Source organism: Amphiprion ocellaris, chromosome 2 (assembly GCF_022539595.1).
Source record: "Amphiprion ocellaris isolate individual 3 ecotype Okinawa chromosome 2, ASM2253959v1, whole genome shotgun sequence".
In the NCBI taxonomy this organism is placed as follows: Eukaryota; Metazoa; Chordata; class Actinopteri; family Pomacentridae; genus Amphiprion; species Amphiprion ocellaris.
The window spans coordinates 37,452,256-37,473,735 of NC_072767.1; the positions used below are offsets into that span (position 1 = coordinate 37,452,256).

At 40.2% G+C, this 21,480-nt stretch overlaps 1 protein-coding gene across 1 annotated transcript; it reads left to right on the plus strand.

Annotated features, from left to right (window-relative positions):
• Positions 1-7,500: 7,500 nt before the first annotated feature.
• Positions 7,501-21,113, plus strand: LOC111586281 (cytochrome P450 2J2-like). The gene is made up of 15 exons (XM_023295985.3): positions 7,501-7,640; positions 8,814-8,976; positions 9,081-9,998; positions 10,268-10,444; positions 10,534-10,672; positions 10,860-11,047; positions 13,207-13,308; positions 14,862-15,024; positions 15,129-15,278; positions 16,997-17,157; positions 17,454-17,630; positions 17,724-17,862; positions 18,042-18,229; positions 18,657-18,798; positions 20,399-21,113. The coding sequence occupies exons 3-15, from the start codon at positions 9,987-9,989 to the stop codon at positions 20,572-20,574; spliced, it is 1,914 nt and encodes a 637-aa protein (XP_023151753.3). The 5' UTR covers positions 7,501-7,640; positions 8,814-8,976; positions 9,081-9,986; the 3' UTR covers positions 20,575-21,113.
• The last annotated feature ends 367 nt before the right edge of the window (positions 21,114-21,480 follow it).

The following is a 21,480-nucleotide window of genomic DNA, read 5'->3' on the forward strand; positions in this document are numbered from 1 at the left end:
TTCACCAGAGGGATACGACTAGTGACAGCTTTAATAATTGGATTGTTGATATCTAAAACACACATACAGTGCTTTTACTGCTGCTAAATTTGAAGCTAATGACTGACACGACCAATGTTCCCTGTAATTTTTCATGAGTGTGAGCAAACACACAAACTCCCTGAGCGTCCCTTGGACCACTGTGAGCAACATCAGACGTGTCACTGTGGTCACACCAGCATCACATCCATTCAAGTTACATGGTTCATTAAAAGAATCAAATTACAGCATTTACATTTCTGTTAAAACACTTTGTCAACAGGAGCCAGTTGAAGGCTACAGTGATTTTAGTGACACTACAATGTATAAGAGTGAAGTTATTGAATATTTGTCTCTCTTTACTGTTGCAGCAGTTTTGCAAATTGCAGACGGACCCTGTTCACTCCATAGACACCAATGTTATTCCTGTAGCTTGAAAGACAGCTACTTTTGATAAAACTGGGCTTGTAGCACATTGTCTGCCTTGCAACAATGGGAAAGAGGCACCGTTTATGTTTTGACAACCTATATCTAATGAGTTATTGATGCTGGAAGTCCCAATCTGTGAATATCTTTCCAACTTTACTGAACTTGGGGCCACTACCACCTAAGGAGTGATATATTTAATTCTGAAAAAAGCATTTAGCCATACTTAAAGCTTTAAGTGCTTTATTATCACGGAACTAAAAATTTTGTATTGTTTTATTATCACAGGTTCTGTCTGAAAAGAGGTGGCATCATTTTAAACAGTGAAATCAAACTAACAAAATGTAATGACCAACCAGTGAGCAATACTGGATTCTGCAAAAACATAAACAACTTTTAAAAAATCTAAATCTTATCTTAACACAGTTAATGTATTAACTTATTTATGTGTGTATGCATGTATTTATTGATTTATTTAGTACTGTTAACATATCAGAGTTCTGAGTGAATTTTTCTTAAGATAGGCAAAGGCCATTTATTGATTACATATAGGCTGTTAAATGTTTATTAAAAACTAAAAAGCATTTTAAAAAAAACAACTTAGGCATTTATTGAGTCACTAAAATACTGCAGAGTACAGACCACATCAGCATGATTATAAGCATCCTCTGGTAAATAAACAACCAGATACTGATGTCTCTCACCATATGGACTTCAGGAGATGACTGGGGGATGATAAACTGTGACCTACTGGTTGGGTTCTCTCTGTTCTCATGTTTCTTACATGTTTGTCCCCTGACAGCCGGGTCCTAATGTTTTTTGAGCAACACACCATACTATGACATTTTTACAATGAGGGTTCTACAAAGCAACCTGCAGCAGAAGAGACTTTGAGAGTTTTTAGGAAGTTCTGGAGACCAGACTTTAGAGCAGCAGAAACATTTGTCAGCAGTTTGTGCAGGAGAAGGTGAGCTTCAGAGTAGAAATGAGACGGAAACCTTCTTGACCCGTGTGGTGAGGTCCTGTACCAAGAGTTTGAGCAGGTTGTGAAGAGTCTGTAGTTCTTTGGTCTGAAAGCACAAGAAGAGTCGACTCATTAAAGGAGAAAACAGGAGATATTGTTGGTTCTTCTGTCGCTCTGCAGTTCCCAGTTTCCTTAGACTGAAGATCAAGTTTATATTTTAAATGATTTCCCATGTGAGCCCAAGAAGACTTCAATAAACTCCCTCCATCCCCTGGACACAACATATTTTATTACCATGTTAAATCTTTTCTTGTTTAATGTTTTTGAGTTTTAATTATAGTTTTAGTATAGTTTTTTTCTCTTTGCTTGTTTAGTTTTGTCATCTGTGTAAAAGGTGCTAAACAAATAAAGTTGAATTGATAAACTGAATAATTGACTAACTCATGATTGTGACAACAGAAGTATTTAAGTATTTAAGTACAACAGAAGTAAGTAAAATATTGTAAAATATTGAATTAGATAATTAAACAAGATACAATACATGTAATTATGAAATAAAACAAATTTTTTTTTTCTTTCCCAATATTTAATTTTTTGATTAAATCTTTAAGGTATTTCTTTTTAAATGTTTTACCACCTTTTAATGTTTAATTTTCTTTTTAAATGCTTCATTGTATTTTCTGTTTAATTCAAAATTCTTTTATTAGTTTTTAAATGTCTTAATGGCCTTGAGCCTTCTTATTTATCTGATCTCCTTTTAACATATCGACCCTCGTAGATCCTGAGGTCTTCTGGCAGTGGCCTTTTATCCAGACCACAAGCCAGGACAAAAACCCACGGTGAGGCAGCATTTAGCTACTATGGCCCCCATCTGTGGAACAGCCTGCTGGAGAACCTCAGGACTGCAGAGACCGTCGATGTTTTAAAAAGAAGGTTAAAGATGCACCTTTTTAATCAGGCTTTTAACTAACCTTTTAAATCCTTATGTTCTTATCATTTTCTATTTATTATCTTATGTATTTTTACTCTTTTAACCTTTCACCTTTTTACTTATCTTACAGGTATTTTATTCTATCGTATAGTTTAAAATTTTTAGTTATTTAACTCCAGTGTTTCCTCATGGGGGTCCTCCACACTGGGGGCTGTATGCGGTCTCCTGCTGGGGGTGCTGTCCATGGGTCCCTTCGGCCGGCTGGTTGGGGGGGCTCCCCACCTCGGTGTGGGGGTCTCCCTGTCTGTCGGGGTCAGGGGGTCTGGGTGCCAGCGCCCCCAGCGGCCATGGCCTGCAACTCCTCCCAGTGTGGATGACCCCAATGGAGGCGTTTTCCACAATCATCAGTGCCATGCCTTGTCTCCCTACTGTCAGTGGTGGGAGTGTGTGTGTGTGTGTGTGTGTGTGTGTGTGTGTGTGTGTGTGTGTGTGTGTGTGTGTGTGTGTGTGTGTGTGTGTGTGTGTGTGTGTGGGCTTCTGCAGTTGTGTGCATATATGTATATATGGATGGAGGGAGCAAGGGATGGGCTTTCTTGTTTTTAATGTTTCTGATGTTGTAACGCACTTTGCGTTGCATTTTTTAACTGTATGAAAAGTGCTCTATAAATAAAGTCTGATTGATTGATTGATTGATTGATTGATTGATTGATTGATAATAATTTCATAACAGTTAAAAGGTTACAAATGAATTCATAGTGTGTAATTTAATAAGTTGATTTCAGGTTGAAAACTGTTGAAGGACAATAGTTAAAAGGTTATCGGAGTGAAACACTTCTTCATAAAAGATCGTCTTGATTATTTTTTTTTTTTTTTTTTTTTTTTTTTTTTAGAACGAGTGTTCATCTTGCATATAGACAATCTTTGACGTTTTGACGTCAGACAGACCAACAGTACGGCAGAAACAGTTGCAAAGACTACAAGTATACGCTGAAGCGGCTAAACGTTTGAGCCTAGAGAATTTTTCGCCTTTGTAAGTGTCAAGTTTACAAAGTACTCGTATAAAGGCCACGAGGCTATGAATTGTTACTTCAGAAAGTTTTGTAAATTCTGTCGTGTTTTCATTGTCAGCTACCGATGTTAGCGGCGTGTATCAGTTAGCTGTTGTATTAGCATATCACGTACAGAGATGTTGATTGCAGTTACATGTTGTGAGGACAGCACAGTAAAAAGACGCGTAAAGACGTCCGAAGTAAGAAGACGTCTTCTCAGCGGGTTCAAGCAACACAGCAGCACTGAGCAAACATGAGTTTACGTTCAGGAAGAGACTATTTGAGAAACTATGAGCTGCAAAATGGAGCAGAAGCAAAGCATTGTTCAGGCCAACCATCGGAGCAGCTAGGTGCTACAGGACAACTGTCGGACATACAGCAACCTCCACCCTCACTAGACACCAGGTCCAGGGCTACCAGCAGACGGTCCCATGCATCATCATCAGGGTCTTCAGCCGCTAAGGACTACGCCAGAGCTCAAGCAGCCAAGGCTCATCTAGCATTTGCTGAAAAAGAGGCTAGCATAATAAAGCAAAGGGCCGAGTTAGATGCCAGCCTCCATATTCTGAAATCTCAAAAAGCAGTGGCTGTAGCCGAAGCAGAGGTTGCTGCCTACGAAGAAGTAGAGAATCAGAGCAGGGAGAGAAGCATAGGACCCCCTACTGAAGCTGAGCCTCTTGATACAGTACAGCGCACCAGTGAACATGTTGTACAACAATGTGAGTTACTCTTTTCTGAAGCTTCAGACAGACCACAATGGCTCACTGAAATGAGAAACAGTCAGTCAGCTAACCAGCTGACAACTGCAACCCAGTATGTTCCTGCTCCAATGAAACCAGACATAAAACAAGAACAACAGCTACCTGAGGGTACATACGCCCATCTGTTGAACCCCCTAGCTCACACCTTTCAACCTACAAGCAACAACTTGACTGACACAAATGGAGCACAAGAATTTGCAAGGTATCTCATCCGCAAAGAACTAGTCAGTGCTGGCTTACTGCATTTCGAAGACAAACCTGAGAACTACTGGGCATGGAAAGCCGCATTTGTTAGTGCAACTAAAGACTTAAATCTGTCAGCTGGAGACGAACTAGACCTGCTCACAAAGTGGTTAGGGCCAAAATCTTCAAAGCCAGCCAAAAGGATGTGTGCAGTACACGCCCTCAATCCTTCTGCAGGTGTGAAGATGGTCTGGCAGTGCCTTGAGGAGTGTTATGACTCCTCGGAGGCCATTGAGGACGCACTTTTAAAAAAAGATAGAGGACTTTCCAAAACTATCAAACAAAGACAATCATAGGTTTAGAGAACTTGGTGATCTCCTTTTAGAGTGAGTGTGCCAAAGCAGATGGTGCACTACCAGGTCTTGCGTATCTGGACACAGCTCGAGGGGTGAGACTAATAGTAGAGAAACTTCCCTTCAACCTACAGGAAAGGTGGACAACTGTGGGGACGCAATACAAAGAAACTCCTAGTGTGTCATTTCCCCCTTTTCCAGTTTTTGTGCAGTTTGTGCAACAACAAGCTAAAATGAGCTTCACTACATCCACCTATAATAGTCAAGCTTCTGCACACACAGAAAAGTCCACACCATACAATCGCAAAGCCACTGTGTCAGTACACAAAACAGATGCTGCAGATAAAGCTCAAAGTGGTCCTGAGCGAAGGAGAATAGAGGAACCGGATCGACAGTGCCCGATTCTAAAAAGCCACATCCGCTCAGAAAATGTAAGATGTTTGGAGACAAACCTATCGAGGAACGACAAGCCTTTCTCAAAGAGCATCACATTTGCTACAGGTGTTGTGGTTCAGTTCAACATATTGCAAAAGACTGTACAGTGGCAGTTAAATGCATTGAGTGCAACAGTCCCAAGCACGTATCAGCACTTCATCCAGGTCCTGCTCCTGTCCCCAAGGGTGCCACATCAGAAAGTGACGAACAAAACAAAGGTGAGGAGCAAACGGAGAGCTGTCCTTCTGTCATGTCCAAGTGCACAGAGGTATGTGGTCAAAGTAACAGCCCATGTTCTAAGATGTGTTTAGTGAAAGCCTATCCAGAAGGTCAAAAAGACAGAGCAATTAACATGTATGCCGTGATTGACAAACAAAGAAATAGGTCTCTGGCTAAGACAGAGTTCTTTAACCTGTTTGACATCAAAACCACGCCTGCTCCATATACACTGAAAACCTGTTCATGAAAAGCAGAAACCACAGGCAGGAGAGCAGTGAACTTCTTCATACAATCCATGGACGGAAAAACAGATATCCGGCTACCTCCCTTGATTGAATGTAACTCGGTGCCAGATGACAGAACTGAAATCCCCTCACCCGAGATTGCTCAGCACCATCCCCATCTGCTCCCAATTGCAAACAAAATCCAACCTGTGGACCATCATGCTCCTATTCTCTTACTCCTGGGAAGGGACATCCTCAGGGTACATAAGGTACAGGAGCAGATTAACGGGCCCAATAATGCTCCTTATGCACAAAGATTGGACTTGGTTTGGATTATTGTGGGAGAGGTGTGCGTAGGGAAAGCTCACAGTACATCAGAGATGAACGTTTACAAGACACACACATTGGACAGTGGTCGCACGTCTTATTTTGAGCCATGTCCAAACGTTATTAAAGTGAAAGAGAACTATGGTGTCACGTCACACCAAAACACACTGGCAGTCACAAAGTGTATGGACACTACTGACTTTACATACAGCACAGACAACCTGGGTCACTCTGTGTTTGATAGGTCCGAGTCAGATGATAAGGTTGCACTGTCTGTAGATGACAAAACCTTTCTTACTCTCATGGAACAATGCAGTATCAGAGTCACTGTTGAATTCAGGGCGTTTCAAAAGATTCTCAAGCTGGACAACACTATGCAGAGCAATAGCCAGACTTATCCATGTTGCTGCATCTTTCAAACAAAAGTCAAATGGACAAAAAGGATGGAAAAGCCTCAAAGAATGTACAAACATGAAAGAATTCACTCAAGCTGATAACATTGTCATTCGCTCAGTCCAGCAAGAAGTATACAAAGAGACATTCAAAAAGATAAAAGAGAACGGATAAACTCCAAAAATGACACTAAAAAAAAGCTCAGTCCAGTTGTGGACAAAGATGGACTATTACAAGTCGGTGGACGCCTCTCCTCTGCCGACCTCACAGACAATGAAAAGCACCCTCTGGTTATCCCTTCTGCCAGCCACATTGCCACACTTCTTGTAAGGCACTTCCATGAATGTTCAGCTCATCAAGCGCGGCATGTTATGGAGGGAGCTGTCCGCGGTGCTGGTTTTTGGATAATTGGAGGCAAACGTCTTGTGTCTTCTGTCATACATAGCTGTGTCACCTGCCACAAGCTGAGAGGTAAAAAGCAGGGCCAAAAAATGGCAGACTTGCCCAAAGACCGTGCAACTCCTGAACCTCCCTTCACTACTGTGGGTTTAGATGTGTTTGGGCCATGGACTGTAGTCACCCATCGTACTAGAGGAGGTAGTGCTCAGAGCAAAAGGTGGGCCGTCCTCTTCTCATGTATGTTAACCAGGGCTGTACACATAGAACTGATCGAAAGCATGTCCAAAGATAGTTTTATAAACGCACTGAGAAGGTTTTTCTCTGTTCGTGGCCCAGCAAAGCTTTTGCACTCAGAGGGACCAATTTTGTAGGAGCCTGTAAGGAACTGAATTTAGACACAGACAATAGAGTGGTAGAAAAGTACCTCCAGGAGAAGGGGTGCTCATGGACATTTAACCCCCCGCACACGCCCTGGGGGGTGTGGGCGTGCGCATGTGTGTGTGCTTCTGCAGTTGTGTGCATATATGTATATATGGATGGAGGGAGCAAGGGATGGGCTTTCTTGTTTTTAATGTTTTTGATGTTGTAACACACTTTGCGTTGCATTTTTTAACTGTATGAAAAGTGCTCTATAAATAGAGTTTGATTGATTGATTGATTGATAATAATTTCATAACAGTTAAAAGGTTACAAATAAATTTATAGTGTGTAATTAAGTTGATTTCAGGTTAAAAACTGTTGAAGGACAATAGTTAAAAGGTTATCGGAGTGAAACACTTCTTCATAAAAGATCGTCTTGATTATTTTTTTTTTTTTAGAACGAGTGTTCATCTTGCATATAGACAATCTTTGACGTTTTGACGTCAGACAGACCAACAGTACGGCAGAAACAGTTGCAAAGGCTACAAGTATACGCTGAAGTGGCTAAACGTTTGAGCCTAGAGAATTTTTCGCCTTTGTAAGTATCAAGTTTACAAAGTACTCGTATAAAGGCCACGAAGTTATGAATTGTTACTTCAGAAAGTTTTGTAAATTCTGTCGTGTTTTCATTGTCAGCTACCGATGTTAGCGGCGTGCATCATTTAGCTGTTCTATTAGCATATCACGTACAGAGATGTTGATTGCATATGTATTTGTATGTTACATTTACCACAAGTTCAAAAGATGCCTTCATAAACCCAAGAAAAGAAATCCTTGTGTGTGGAGTATCTTTTGACGGTTCGCTGGCTGTCTAGCAGTACAGTTACGTGTTGTGAGGACAGCACACATATAACAATAAGTCTCACAGAGACAATATACCAGACATGATATGGATATTGTGACATAGTGGAATTTTTTTATATGGATAAGTACAGCTATGATGTGGTGAGTTTACATGTGGATTTCTGCACATATGATGAATTACATATATACAGGTATGGCATGGAGGATAATGTACCCACAGTTCTGTTATTGCTGTTGAAAAACATCATTGGCAGAAAAGACCAGTGGTTAACATGATATTATTACACATGAAAAACTGTAAGAGAACTGAGTTATATGTTGTTGAACTGGAAGAGCTGTAAAGAGAGAACACAGTTTGAGATTTTTTTCTTGGGTTGTACAGGAGCAAACTTTGATAGTTGGCAAAGAACTGCAGTAAAAACAGTGTTACGAGATGAAAAGAAGAGCCATAGAGGAGAGAAAAAAAAGTGCTAGATGATGCTGTGGCAAAATGGAAGAGTTACAGGTTAAATAAACACTTTTAACTATGTAGCTGCACTGGAAGAGCTATAGGATAAAAACTGTGTTACATGATTTAGACTGTTGCTCCTGAAATGCTTTGAAGGGAGTTACTGGAATCATTGGAAATTCAAGACTACCATGACATACATGGTCTGTACAAGGAATGTAAACTTTTATTCATGACTGTCTGAGGAAGTCTGAGACTTCAGAAACATCATTAGCATTATGTGATCTATTTATTTTTCTAAACACTTCTTATATGTCCTTAGTTGAAGAATAAATTGTTATATGATTAGATAAAATGTTGAAGACAGCATAGATGTAAAATCAATGCACTGAAGTAGAACCTGACCTCAGGAGTCACTGAAGTGTTTCACCACAACATCAATCTGCTGTCTGTGCTCAGTTTGCAGAGAAATATGGAAACATCTTCAGCCTTCGTCTCTTTGGAGGAAGGGTTGTGGTCATCAATGGCTACAAGCATGTGAAAGAAGCCCTGGTCCAACAAGGAGAAGACTATGTAGATCGTCCCTCTGTGCCGTTGTTCAATGAATTTTTTGGGAATACAGGTGCTGTTTGTTGCCTTTTGTTTCAAAAGTTGCTAGTTGGTGTTTTTACAAAGACCAGCAGAATCAATTACTTCTGGTATATTTCTGTGTTGTTTTCCCAAAAGGTATTGTGATGGCAAATGGTAATCCATGGAAGCAGCAGAGGAGATTTGCTCTTCATACACTCAGAAACTTTGGTCTGGGCAAGAAGACTCTGGAGCTGTTTATCCAGCAGGAGTGTCGATATCTCACAGAGGCGTTCGCAGATCAACAGGGCACACTAAACTACTTTTTTATTTTTTATTTTTTTACGATGATACATTAATTCATTAATTTATTTTTTATTCCATGTCATTTTCCTTTTCTCTACAACTTTTCAATGCAGAAGCTTGCAACAGGACATTTGTGAATCAGCTCATGAAACAAAATATGGCACCAGTCATAATTTAAAGGAATATCTACATTCTCTGTATTAGAACTGAAATAATGAGTCAGGGACTGCACAGGCGCTCGATTGTTAGCAGGGTCAACTCACAGCTAGAAGATCCCCGGTTCATGTCTCAGCCTGGGCCTGGCATCTTTCTGTGTGGAGTTTGCATGTTCTCCCTGTGCAGTGTGGGTTCTCACCAGGTTCTCCGGTTTCCTCCCACTGTCAAACAACATGCTGAGGTCAGCTGATGATTCTAAATTGTTGCATCTCTGTGTAGCCCTGTGATGGAGTGGTGACCTGTACAGAATGTCCTGTTTTTCCCTTAAATCAGGTGGAATAGACTCCAGCCCCCCTGCAACCCTCAAGAAGAATCAGCAGTATATAGATAATGGATGGATGGATGTTTTTCTGTCCTTCTGTCTTTTATGTATTTATTCGTATTTTTTTGGCAGGGAAGCCTTTTGATGCCGTAAAATTGATCAACAATGCTGTGTCCAACATCATCTGCTGTTTGGTGTTTGGACATCGATTTGAGTAGACTGACAAGCTGTACCAGTCCATTCTTCAAAAATTTAATGAGTCAATACGCTTACAGGAAGGCATGTTTGTCCAGGTGAGCCTCCACTATTCAATAACCATATTTAAATATTCAGAACACAGAAGTAAAATGTGCATTTTAATAGCAATATTGTAAAAGGATTCGTCCACAAATGTGAAAGCAACCTATTACATATAAAAATTTGCATTTGAAATTCCCAATATTATCAGCAGCAAATACTTACTGTATCTGAGTGACAGACATTTATTCAATAAAAGATGATTTAACCAGACATGATTGTTTTGTCAGATGGATGATTTGGTAACTATTCTCCTGCTCTGCAGATTTACAACACAGTACCCTGGTTGATGAGGTGGCTGCCTGGACCTCAACAGAAGATATTCAGTCATTTCAAACAGAATATGGACTTTGTAGAAATGAAGATCAAAGAACACAGAGAAACCCTCGACCCCTCATCACCAAGAGACTACATCGACTCTTTCCTCATTGAAATGGGAGACGTGAGTGTTTCAATGTGTTTGTTCTTTGTGTCTTTCTAATCAAATATGTCAACTGATTCCTGATTCTGTTGCTTGTGTCTCTTGTACAGAAAGAGGACAAAGAAGCTGGTTTTGATCTCAACAATTTGTGTATTTGCACTCTTGATCTGTTTGGTGCTGGAACTGAAACTACTACCACTACTTTACGCTGGGGTCTGATGTACATGATCCACTATCCTGACATACAGAGTGAGTATATAAGTAATATCTGCCATGTCTGCATCTTTTCAGAGCATCTTCCTATGACTTCATATTGTCAGACATCTCTCACTGGTCAGTCCTGTATTTGGAGAGAAGGTGTGTGATGTGTGATTTCATCCTCAGTCATCTTATCAGCACACAGACTGATATTGTTTATTACTTTCATGTTGTGCAGAGAGAGTCCAGGCTGAGATAGATGCTGTGATTGGTTCATCCAGACAGCCCTCCATGACTGACAGAGAAAACATGCCCTATACTAATGCAGTTATTCATGAAATACAGAGATATGCCGACATTGTCCCACTCAATGTGGTTCACATGACTCACAGGGACACCACACTGGATAAGTACACAATCCCAAAGGTACACAATCTACAGGTAACACTTAAACATGAAAAAACAATAAATTACTGCAGAATCAAAAAGGAACGAATCAGGAATGACCTGTTAGTTAATGTGCTGTTCATAACTACTTCTGTAATAACTTCTTATCCTGAACTATATAAAAGATATAGGTTACTGAAGATGATTTAAACCCCGAGCACTGCAAAATATTGTATACTCACCCATTACTTCTTCCATACTGGTCCTATTCAACCTGGTATCATAGTCCAGATCCTCAGTCCAGTGATGCTGCATTTCTTTAATATTCTGATATAAACTACAATTAATTCCTGTGTAGAAAGTTCTGTGTATTAGCTAGGATGAAGTCAGAAGGTCACCATAAAGAATGCAATCTCCTCCTGTCCTGAGGTGTGGTTATTCTCACAGTTGACACTTCATGACCTTCATCAGGTTCTTGTGGAGGTAGGAGAGTCCAGTTGTCTGAAAGATGGCCGTGAGCGGTCCTTTTCAAGACAACATCCGATCTGCAGATGGTCCATTTAGATGAGAGTTTTGGGATAGCTGTCCTCTGAATTGGTTTCTACCAAATTTACAGCTTTGAGAAAAGGTCTAAGGACTATCTGTATGTTGCCTTGGAATGTTCTGCTCCTCAGCCAACTACATATATGTTATATTCCATAGTCATAGGTACTTGACACTGTGGAATAGGTCTCAGTTACAGTCACTTTGGAGCATCACAATCTGATCTATTTATCCCCTCTGTGCAAGCTCTTGCTTCTGTAATGCATAAACACATATATATTAATGAAAGATTATGCATATATATATATAAGCACACGTTTCAGGTGTTTTGTTAAGAAATCAATCATCCTGTGAACTGCCATGTCTAAACAGATCTTCCATGGTCACATTGTGACTAACCTGAGCTGACTATATTAAGTCTCTTTTTCTGATTTTGTAGTATCTCCTTGAATTAAACATTTTGATCCACTGCCTCTAAAGATGTCTGACCCTACATGCAGATAATATTTCCTGGCTTTGTGGTTTGTGGCATTCAGGCTTTATCTGGCAGTATGCAGGTGACCCTTGTCTTTGTTTTTAAAGAAAGTGAGAGAGTGCAAAGCTCAGTGAGAATCTGATAGGGGTGGACGACGCCCTGACTAAATATGACCTCCGGATGAGGACATGAACTCAGCATTAGTGCAAAGAAATGGATGATTCTGACACATTGGTTAGATTCTGACACAGAAAGGGTACACTGGTCGCTAAGTAAATGGGTAATTAGTTCTCTTGCTGAGGTTTAGATGACAAGATTGGTACCACTGTCATGCATGTATGACAAAAATAACTTTTATTGATAGTGTCTCCATGGACAAAAGCTTGAAAGGAAGCAGTGGTGTGGGGATGCATGTAAGGCCTTTAGAGGCAGGGAGAGAACATTTTCACAGTAAAAAATTAAAAATATATAACCTTGATACACAGGGATTACTTTTTGAGGGGTTTAATTAAGGACAGCAGAAGGAATCTAATCTAAATATATCCTGGAGGTTTTGTGTTGTTTGTAGATTCTGTCAACTACCAAAATATATATATATATTTGAATAAATAAAATGAAAATAAAACAAAGAAATTACTATCTTCTATGAACCTAAGCATCAACCAAATCAGTATCATTGATTTTTTTTGTTGTTGAGAGATTAAATAGAGATAAAGCTAGTGGTAACTTTAATAATTGGACAGTTGATATCTTAAACGCCCACACAGTGAATTCTTATGTCTAACAAGTTGAGACCTTCAAAATAAGAGCACGTGTGTGTGCTCTGCAGTACAATCTGTAGTATGACTAATAATTTTAATTTGTTGCCCAGTATTTTGACACAATATTACTTTTTCTTTCTTTTTTTTTTTTTTTTTTTTACAAAAGTCAAAGTGATTATTAATCACTGAAGAGCACATGCACACACACATGCTCTTATTTTATAGGTCTTGATAATACTATCTTTGTTATGCAACACCATCAACTACTTTTACTTGACTGACCTGTGTTCAGTCGGGATAGGTGCAGTTCATGTGAAGAAATGGAGGCAATCTTCAGTGCTCTCGGCTTGGAGTGGTTAGATGGCAGAAGTTTATTAATATTTTTCTGTGTTTTTCTGCTGTTGGCTGATGTTTTGAAGAACAGAGTACCGAAAAACTTCCCTCCTGGACCGTGGGCTCTACCCTTCATTGGTGATCTTCATCGCATCCAACCTGCCAGACTTCATCTGCAGTTAACAGAGGTACAAGTCCTTTTAAACACAATAAGAATAAGAATAAGAACAATTGGAAGATTACATTCAATTGCTCTCTGCCCCACCTGGAAAATGTCGTGTCCTCCCTCTGCATCAGCAGAGGAAAAATAGATCTGGGCAGACAGCACACACCCTGGCCAGCAGCTGTTCAACCTGCTGCCATCAGTTAAGAGACTCAGATCCTAAATATGCAGGACCAACAGGCTGAGAAACACATTCTAGGCACTCAAAACAATAACGCACAGTGTCACTTTTAATAATGATGCTTACGTGCAATCTCCTGCCCATATTTATACAGTTTAATTGGTTTTTATTTGATCTCATTACCTCCTCAATGTACTGCTTATATCTTGCCTCTTTTGCGTGTGTTGGAATTCTTAATATAGATGTGTTTATATGTAAATTCCATTTTCCTTTTCATTGTTGTTAATATAGCTTGTTTCAATGCACCGTCCAGTGGCAGCTACTTATATTTTCATCATGCTCCCATGTAGGATGACAATAAAGCTATTTTATTCTATTCTAATTGTTATCTTCAAAGAGTTTTTCTTTGAGTAACTTTTTATACTCTGTTCCATTTAAGAAATTAAGAAATAATATTGCTTATCAATTTGTGAAAATCATCTTGGTTGTAGGGCTGCACAGTGGTGTGTTGATTAGCTAAAAGATAAACATATAATAATTAAAAAGGTCTCACAGAGACATTATACCAGGCACGCTGAATCTACATGCGGATATGTATTTACATATGGATAAGTACAGCTATGATATGGTGAGTCTACATGTGGATTTGAACACATATGATGAATTACATATATACAGGTATGGTACAGAGGAAATTTCTGTTATTGCTGTTGAAAAACGTCATTGGCGGAAAAGACTAGTGGTTAACATGATATTATTACGCATGAAAAGCTGTAAGAGAACTGAGTTATATGTTATTGATCTGGAAGAGCTGTAAAGAGAGAACACAGTTTGAGATTTTTTTCTTGGATTGTACAAACTTTGATAGTTTGTGAAGAACTGCAGCAAAAACAGTGTTACGAGATGAAAAGAGCCATAGAGGAGAGAAAAAAAAGTGCTAGATGATGCTGTGGCAAAATGGAAAAGCTGTGGTGGGAAAAAAAAGAGCGATTAAAAACAGTTACTAACTCAGAAGAGCTAACACTGTTAACTATGTAGCTGCACTGGAAGAGCTATAGGATAAAAACGGTGTTACATGATGTAGACTGTTGCTCCTGAAATGCTTTGAAGGGAGTTACTGGAATCACTGGAAATTCAAGACTACCATGACATACATGGTCTGTACAAGGAATGTAAACTTTTATTCATGACTGTCTGAGGAAACATCATTAGCATTATGTGATCTATTTATTTTTCTAAACACTTCTTATATGTCCTTAGTTGAAGAATAAATTGTTATATGATTAGATAAAATGTTGAAGACAGCATAGATGTAAAATCAATGCACTGAAGTAGAACCTGACCTCAGGAGTCACTGAAGTGTTTCACCACAACATCAATCTGCTGTCTGTGCTCAGTTTGCAGAGAAATATGGAAACATCTTCAGCCTTCGTCTCTTTGGAGGAAGGGTTGTGGTCATCAATGGCTACAAGCATGTGAAAGAAGCCCTGGTCCAACAAGGAGAAGACTATGTAGATCGTCCCTCTGTGCCGTTGTTCAATGAATTTTTTGGGAATACAGGTGCTGTTTGTTGCCTTTTGTTTCAAAAGTTGCAAGTTGGTGTTTTTTCAAAGACCAGCAGAATCAATTACTTCTGGTATATTTCTGTGTTGTTTTCCCAAAAGGTATTGTGATGGCAAATGGTAATCCATGGAAGCAGCAGAGGAGATTTGCTCTTCATACACTCAGAAACTTTGGTCTGGGAAAGAAGACTCTGGAGCTGTTTATCCAGCAGGAGTGTCGATATCTCACAGAGGCGTTCGCAGATCAACAAGGTACAATAAATTACTTTTTTATCTTTTATTTTTTGCAATGATATATTCTTTTTCTTTCTTTCTTTCTTTCTTTCTTTCTTTCTTTCTTTCTTTCTTTTTTTATTCCATGTCATTTTCCTATTATCTCCAACTTTGCAATGCAGAAGCATGCAACAAGACATTTGTGAATCAGCTTATGAAACTAAATATGGCACCAGTCATAATTGAAAGGAATGTCTGCATTGTCTGTATTCACCGTCATAGCAGTCTGCTGTGGTGGTGTATGTTCTGATTGATACACTTTTCTTGAACTTGTTTCAAGCAGAAAATCATGTCCATTTTGCTTCTTCTAAAGCCGCACTGTGTTTCCGATAGTCCATTCTGCGAGATGTGTTCATTGAGTCTATTTAGTAGTACACATGAGAATATCTTCCTAACAATGGCTAGCAGTGATATACCTCGGTAATTTCCACAATCTTTCCTGTTACCTTTCTTGAACAAAGGCACCATACTTGCATCCTTCCAGTCTTGAGGTACTTTCTGGGCATATCATATCTCTTGGATGAGCTTGTGCAGGCAGTTGGTCAGCTGAACATCACCAAATGTCCACACTTCTGCTGGAATTCCATCCCTTCCTGGAGCTTTACCATCCTGTGTTGTCCTGATAGCGGCCATTAGTTCATCAAGATTTGGTGGTTCATCCAGACTTGATACAGCTGGTCACTATTCTCGAGCTTCTTTAGCCTCTTCAGTGAGATCTCCCCGGTTGTTTAGTAGTTGGTCAAAGCGGTCTGCAAATATGTCCAGGATCTTGTCTTTCTCCTGCAAAACCGTTTGACCATTTCATGAAACAGCTTGCAAAGTATTTGAGTACCGCTAGCTTTTGCTGGACTGACAGCACATTCTTGGCAGAAAAAGGAATTATCAATGGTAAGTATAAGCAAAGACAAACTGACTACAGTATCTGTTGCAGTGACAGACCAGATGATAGGTTTGTTCATCCCTGCTCTTTGTGTAGTGCATGTCACGATGCACCGACTGGCACAGTCCACCATAGACCTTGTGACAGATGTGTTTATCTGCCAGGATGTCCAGTCTCACCCCATATAACTGGGAGTGGTCCACCACAGACCTGTGGCAGATATTGTTTTTAGTTCTGACAGTTTCACCCTCCACACCCTGGGAAGGGCAGGGATGTGGGTCGAGTCGCCAACAGCCCGACCCATGGAACAGGTAGTACAGGTTTTCATGGTTATTCGGTAGCAAGCAAGCCAATGCCTGACCTGACTGGAAAATTGTCTGTATTAGAACTGAAATAATGAGTCAGGGACTGCACAGGCGCTCGGTTGTTAGCACAATCACCTCACAGCGAGAAGATCCTCGGTTCGCGTCCCGGCCTGGGCCTGGGATCTTTCTGCATGGAGTTTGCATGTTCACCCTGTGCAGTGTGGGTTCTCACCGGGTTCTCCAGCTTCCTCCCACAGTCCAAAAACATGCTGAGGTCAGCTGATGATTCTAAATTGTCCATAGATGTGAGCGTGAGTGTACTTCTTTGTCTGTATATGTAGCCCTGTGATGTACTGGCGACCTGTCCAGGGTGTCCCCTGCATTTCCCCCAAGTCAGCTGGGATAGACTCCAGCCCCACAACCCTAAAGCACAATCAGTGGTAAATAGATAATGGATGGATGGATGTATTTCTGTGTTTTCCCTCTTTTATGTATTCATTCTTTTTTGGCAGGGAAGCCTTTTGATGCCCGGAAATTGATCAACAATGCTGTGTCCAACATCATCTGCTGTTTGGTGTTTGGGCATCGATTCGAGTACACCGACAAGCAGTACCAGTCCATTCTTCAAAAGTTTTATGAGGCAGGGCGCTTACAGGAAAGCATGTTTGTCCAGGTGAGCTTACAGTATCCAGTCAGATTGACATTAGGTTTTATTCAGAACAAAGGAGTAAAATGTGCATTTTAATAGCAATAAAATCGATCCTTGTAAAAGGATTCCTCCACAAATGTTAAACCGACCTACTGCATGTAAAAATCTGTATTCAAAATTCTCTGTAAGTAAAAGTAAACCAATATTATCAGCAACAAGTACTTACAGCATCTGACGATCAGACCTTTATCCACTGAAAGATGATTAACGAGACAGATCTCTCTTGTCTGATAGATGATTGGATAACTATTGGTCTGCAGGTTTACAACACAGTACCCTGGCTGCTGAAGTGGCTGCCTGGACCTCATCGGAAGTTACTCATTGTGTTTCAAGTGATAGTTGACTTTGTAGAAACTGAGATCAAAGAACACAGAGAAACTTTCAACCCCTCTTCACCAAGAGACTACATCGACTCCTTCCTCATAGAAATGGGAGACGTGAGTGTTTCTGTGTCTTTCTTTTGAGTTTGTGCCTCACAGATGAAATATATAATAATATCTAATTCCTGCTTCCTCTTGTGTCACTGATAGAGTGAAGACAAAGAAGCTGGTTTTGATCTCAAAAATTTGTGTATTTGCACTCTTGATCTGTTTGGTGCTGGAACTGAAACTACTACCTCCACTTTACGCTGGGGTCTGCTGTACATGATCCACTATCCTGACATACAGAGTGAGTAATATCTGCCATGTCTGCATCTTGTATAAGCATCTTGCTATGACTTCATATTGTCAGACATCTCTCATTGGTCAGTCCTGTATTTGGAGAGAAAGTGTGTGATGTGTAATTTCATCCTCAGTCATCTTTTCAGCCCATAGACTGATATTTTTTCCTGCTTTAACGTTGTGCAGAGAGAGTCCAGGCTGAGATAGATGCTGTGATTGGTTCATCCAGACAGCCCTCCATGACTGACAGAGAAAACATGCCCTATACTGATGCAGTCATCCATGAAATTCAGAGAATGGGCAACATTGTCCCTCTCAATGTGGGACACATGACTCACAGGGACACCACACTGGATAAGTACACAATCCCAAAGGTAAACTATCCACAGTTAACACTTAAACATGTGCTAAATTACCAAAGAACCAATAAGGAATGAATCAGGAATGACCTGTTAGTTCATGTGCTGTTCATAACTACTACTGTATTAATTTCTTATCCTAATCTATGTAATAGATAAATATAGGTTAGTTAAGATGATTTAAACCCTGAGCAGTGCAAACTATTTTATACTCACCCATTATTGATTACTCCAACTTACTCTTTTTGTTTTCTCCTTAAGGCATGTGAAAAGTAGTCACTCTGTAGACTGACATTTCTTTCTGATTATTACATTATTACCTTCAATTATTTTGTATGAAGTCAGATTGACATTAGTAGTAACACGGTTTTAATTTTCTGGAACATTAGAAATGCAGACACCTCCAAAGTAAATAAGCCTTTTAACAGTGTTATTTCCTCAGGGCACCATGATAATACCGTCTCTGCACTCGGTCCTCAATGATGAGTCGATGTGGGAAACTCCACACTCCTTCAACCCTCAGCACTTCCTGGACCAGGACGGTAAATTTAGGAAAAGAGAAGCCTTCCTTCCATTTTCTGCAGGTGAGTAATCCTACAGTGTGATGTTCTGCCCAAAGGCCCTCAGAGCTACTGCATCGCATGAGTTGTTTCCATGGGTAACCACTCACTTGAGGTATTCAGTGTATATTTTTATTTGTCATCTGTGTGCAAACATCTGCTGATGTTCTCTGGACACAGCATCAGTGATGTTCCTGGAATCTCCTGGTGTTTCCAGTCTTTCAACATCATACACGTCTTCCAGTTGACCCAACTTGGGTTGATGTATTTAGGGATCTTCAGCTGTTCTCCTGGTCCACCAACAGCTGTCAGTCTCTTGCAGAGGTCAGGATGCCCTCAGATGTTCTTTTGGTGGCTTTTAGGTTATCCCCAGCTCTGACAAAGGTAATGGTTGGATAGTTGGCACCATTTTACCTACTCAGTTCTTGTGCTGATAGCTCTCATGTTGGCCTTCAGGAATTGATTGCTCCTGAAACGGTACCACTCCTCCAAATGCCTTTGTACAGGAGTTGATGATGTGATCCAAGGTTCCTCACTTGGAAGAAAGTGGGAATGCTGGTGACTTTGGTTTGCCCAAAGTGTGTTGAAATCATGGACTTGGAAGCACATCATACACTGCCTGGATCTGAAAATTTATGTGGTTCAGCTCAGCTTTCCAGAGCTCAGGTCTCAGCTACATTTTCTCATCTTGTCCAAACTCCTTGTTGTTTCATTCCCACCAAACGGCAGGTTTCTACACTGCTGCTCTCACTTACTCCTAGACTGGGCAACCCCTTTCCTTCACTCTGATGGTGTCATCCAAGGTGTTGGAAAGGATCCACGCCCACCACCCTCTTTAGTACAGCCTTGCCTCTGCTTCCTGAACAGCCTCTTCTGTCCTCCACCCCCTGCCAGCCCTCATTTGGATCCCTGATTTAGTCACCTTTGGACCACTTGAGTCCCCACTGTTCCACCTCTATGGCTTTTGTTACCTGGAAATCTTCCTCCAAGGATTTCAGAGGCAGCTGCACTTTCTTGTGGTGTCCATACAGTGCAGTGCTGCTCAGACTATTTAGCAGCCACAGCCATCTCCTCAGGTGATTAGTGACCCTCTTCTCAGGGTCTGACATTCCCATTTAGGTTGCCACATGACAGGCACCAGTGGCCTTCAGGCCATGACTCCTAACAACCACTTCTGCAATGGAGACTTTGAACATGGTCCACTCAGATTCCATGTCTCCGACCTCCCCAGGATGCAGAAGAAACTGTCCTAGCAACTGAACTAGATAGGGATCCCTTTCACCTGGATCTTCTTTCTTTCAGCTGCACATCAGCTGGGTCACGTCAATGCAATCTTTTTTCTACCATGAGCCTTCAAGTCTTTAACATCCAGCCTGATGTTGTGGATCCTCACTGCTCAGTCGTTCTTTGGTTAAATTACCGTGAAGATTCCTGTCAGCTTCTACTGTTACCATTGCCTCCAGAATACAAAACTTTAAAATAAATAAAATTTTGCACAAAACTTTATTTATTTATTTTTAGAATGCACAAAGCCAGTTCAAGAACTGCATTATGTTTAATAGAAAAATATCTAAACATGTAAATGATGTGAATGAAACTCATCTGCTGAATTGTGTATTCTCAGGTAAGCGGGTGTGTCTCGGGGAACAGCTGGCCAGGATGGAGTTATTCCTCTTTTTCACCTCCCTCCTTCAGAGATTTTCATTCTCTGCACCTCCTGGAGAGAAACCCACACTGGAGTACACCATGGGAGGCATTCGCACACCCAAACCATACCGCCTTTGTGCCACACCACGATAAACCACAACTCACAGTAAATCACTGTGTTCCACTACATTTGTCTTGTAATGCATCATGAATGTCTGCTGTTTATTTTTATTTGTCTATGGCATGAGTAAAATATCATTGGAAAGTAATTTCAGTCAGCAGACCTTTTCAATAAACCATTTTACATTGTTAAAATAATCTACTTCAGTTGTGTAAAAACATTCACCTACACTTGTAAAGACTGTGTATATCATGGCAATCTTCAGTCACTCCTAGAAGTCTTAATTTTTTAGGATGGAAGTACTGAAATGTGTCATGACAAAGTAATCAAACATCCATAAAATGTCATTTGAAAGTATTTTAAGCCATTATACCTTTTCAATAAACAGTTACACATTATTGAAATAATCTACTGTATTCAAACATGCAATAAAATCCTGTGAACCTTACAGTTCTTAACAGTAATCACTGGGAACAATCATTTCCGCAACAAATTCATTTTGTCAGACTTGCAAAAATGTGATTTGTTTGTGAATCAATAAACTGAGATGAACTTGTGCTTCTCATGCAGACTGCTGTGTGTTAAAGTTCATTGTGTTGACAGTCTAAGGTGTGGCAGTTCAGACAATGCAAAGACTCTCAGTGCTGATGATTAGTTTGAGAATGTATGACATCTGCTGTTATCAGCTATTTCATTTGGATGTAATCTGGATACTTCAGTTCTGTGAAGTGTAAAGTTAGTAGGACAGAAAATAGGAGTAAACCTTATTGGCCTTCTGAATATCTTGTGGTTAAATTACATTTTGCACTGAACTTTAGCACTTCACATACGTGTACTAATATTTGTTTGTAGGAAAAAGCCTCATACGTGGAAGTATAATTATATGTAGCAAAAATGTGTAGCCTAATGCAGCCACACCACATATTTGTAGAAAATAC

Bases quoted from the DNA above. Each gene is read 5' to 3' on its own strand.
- LOC111586281 (XM_023295985.3), top strand. The intron at 13,309-14,861 runs GTACAAGTCCTT...GTCTGTGCTCAG, and splicing joins TTCATCTGCAGTTAACAGAG to TTTGCAGAGAAATATGGAAA. The intron at 18,230-18,656 runs GTAAACTATCCA...TTATTTCCTCAG, and splicing joins ATAAGTACACAATCCCAAAG to GGCACCATGATAATACCGTC.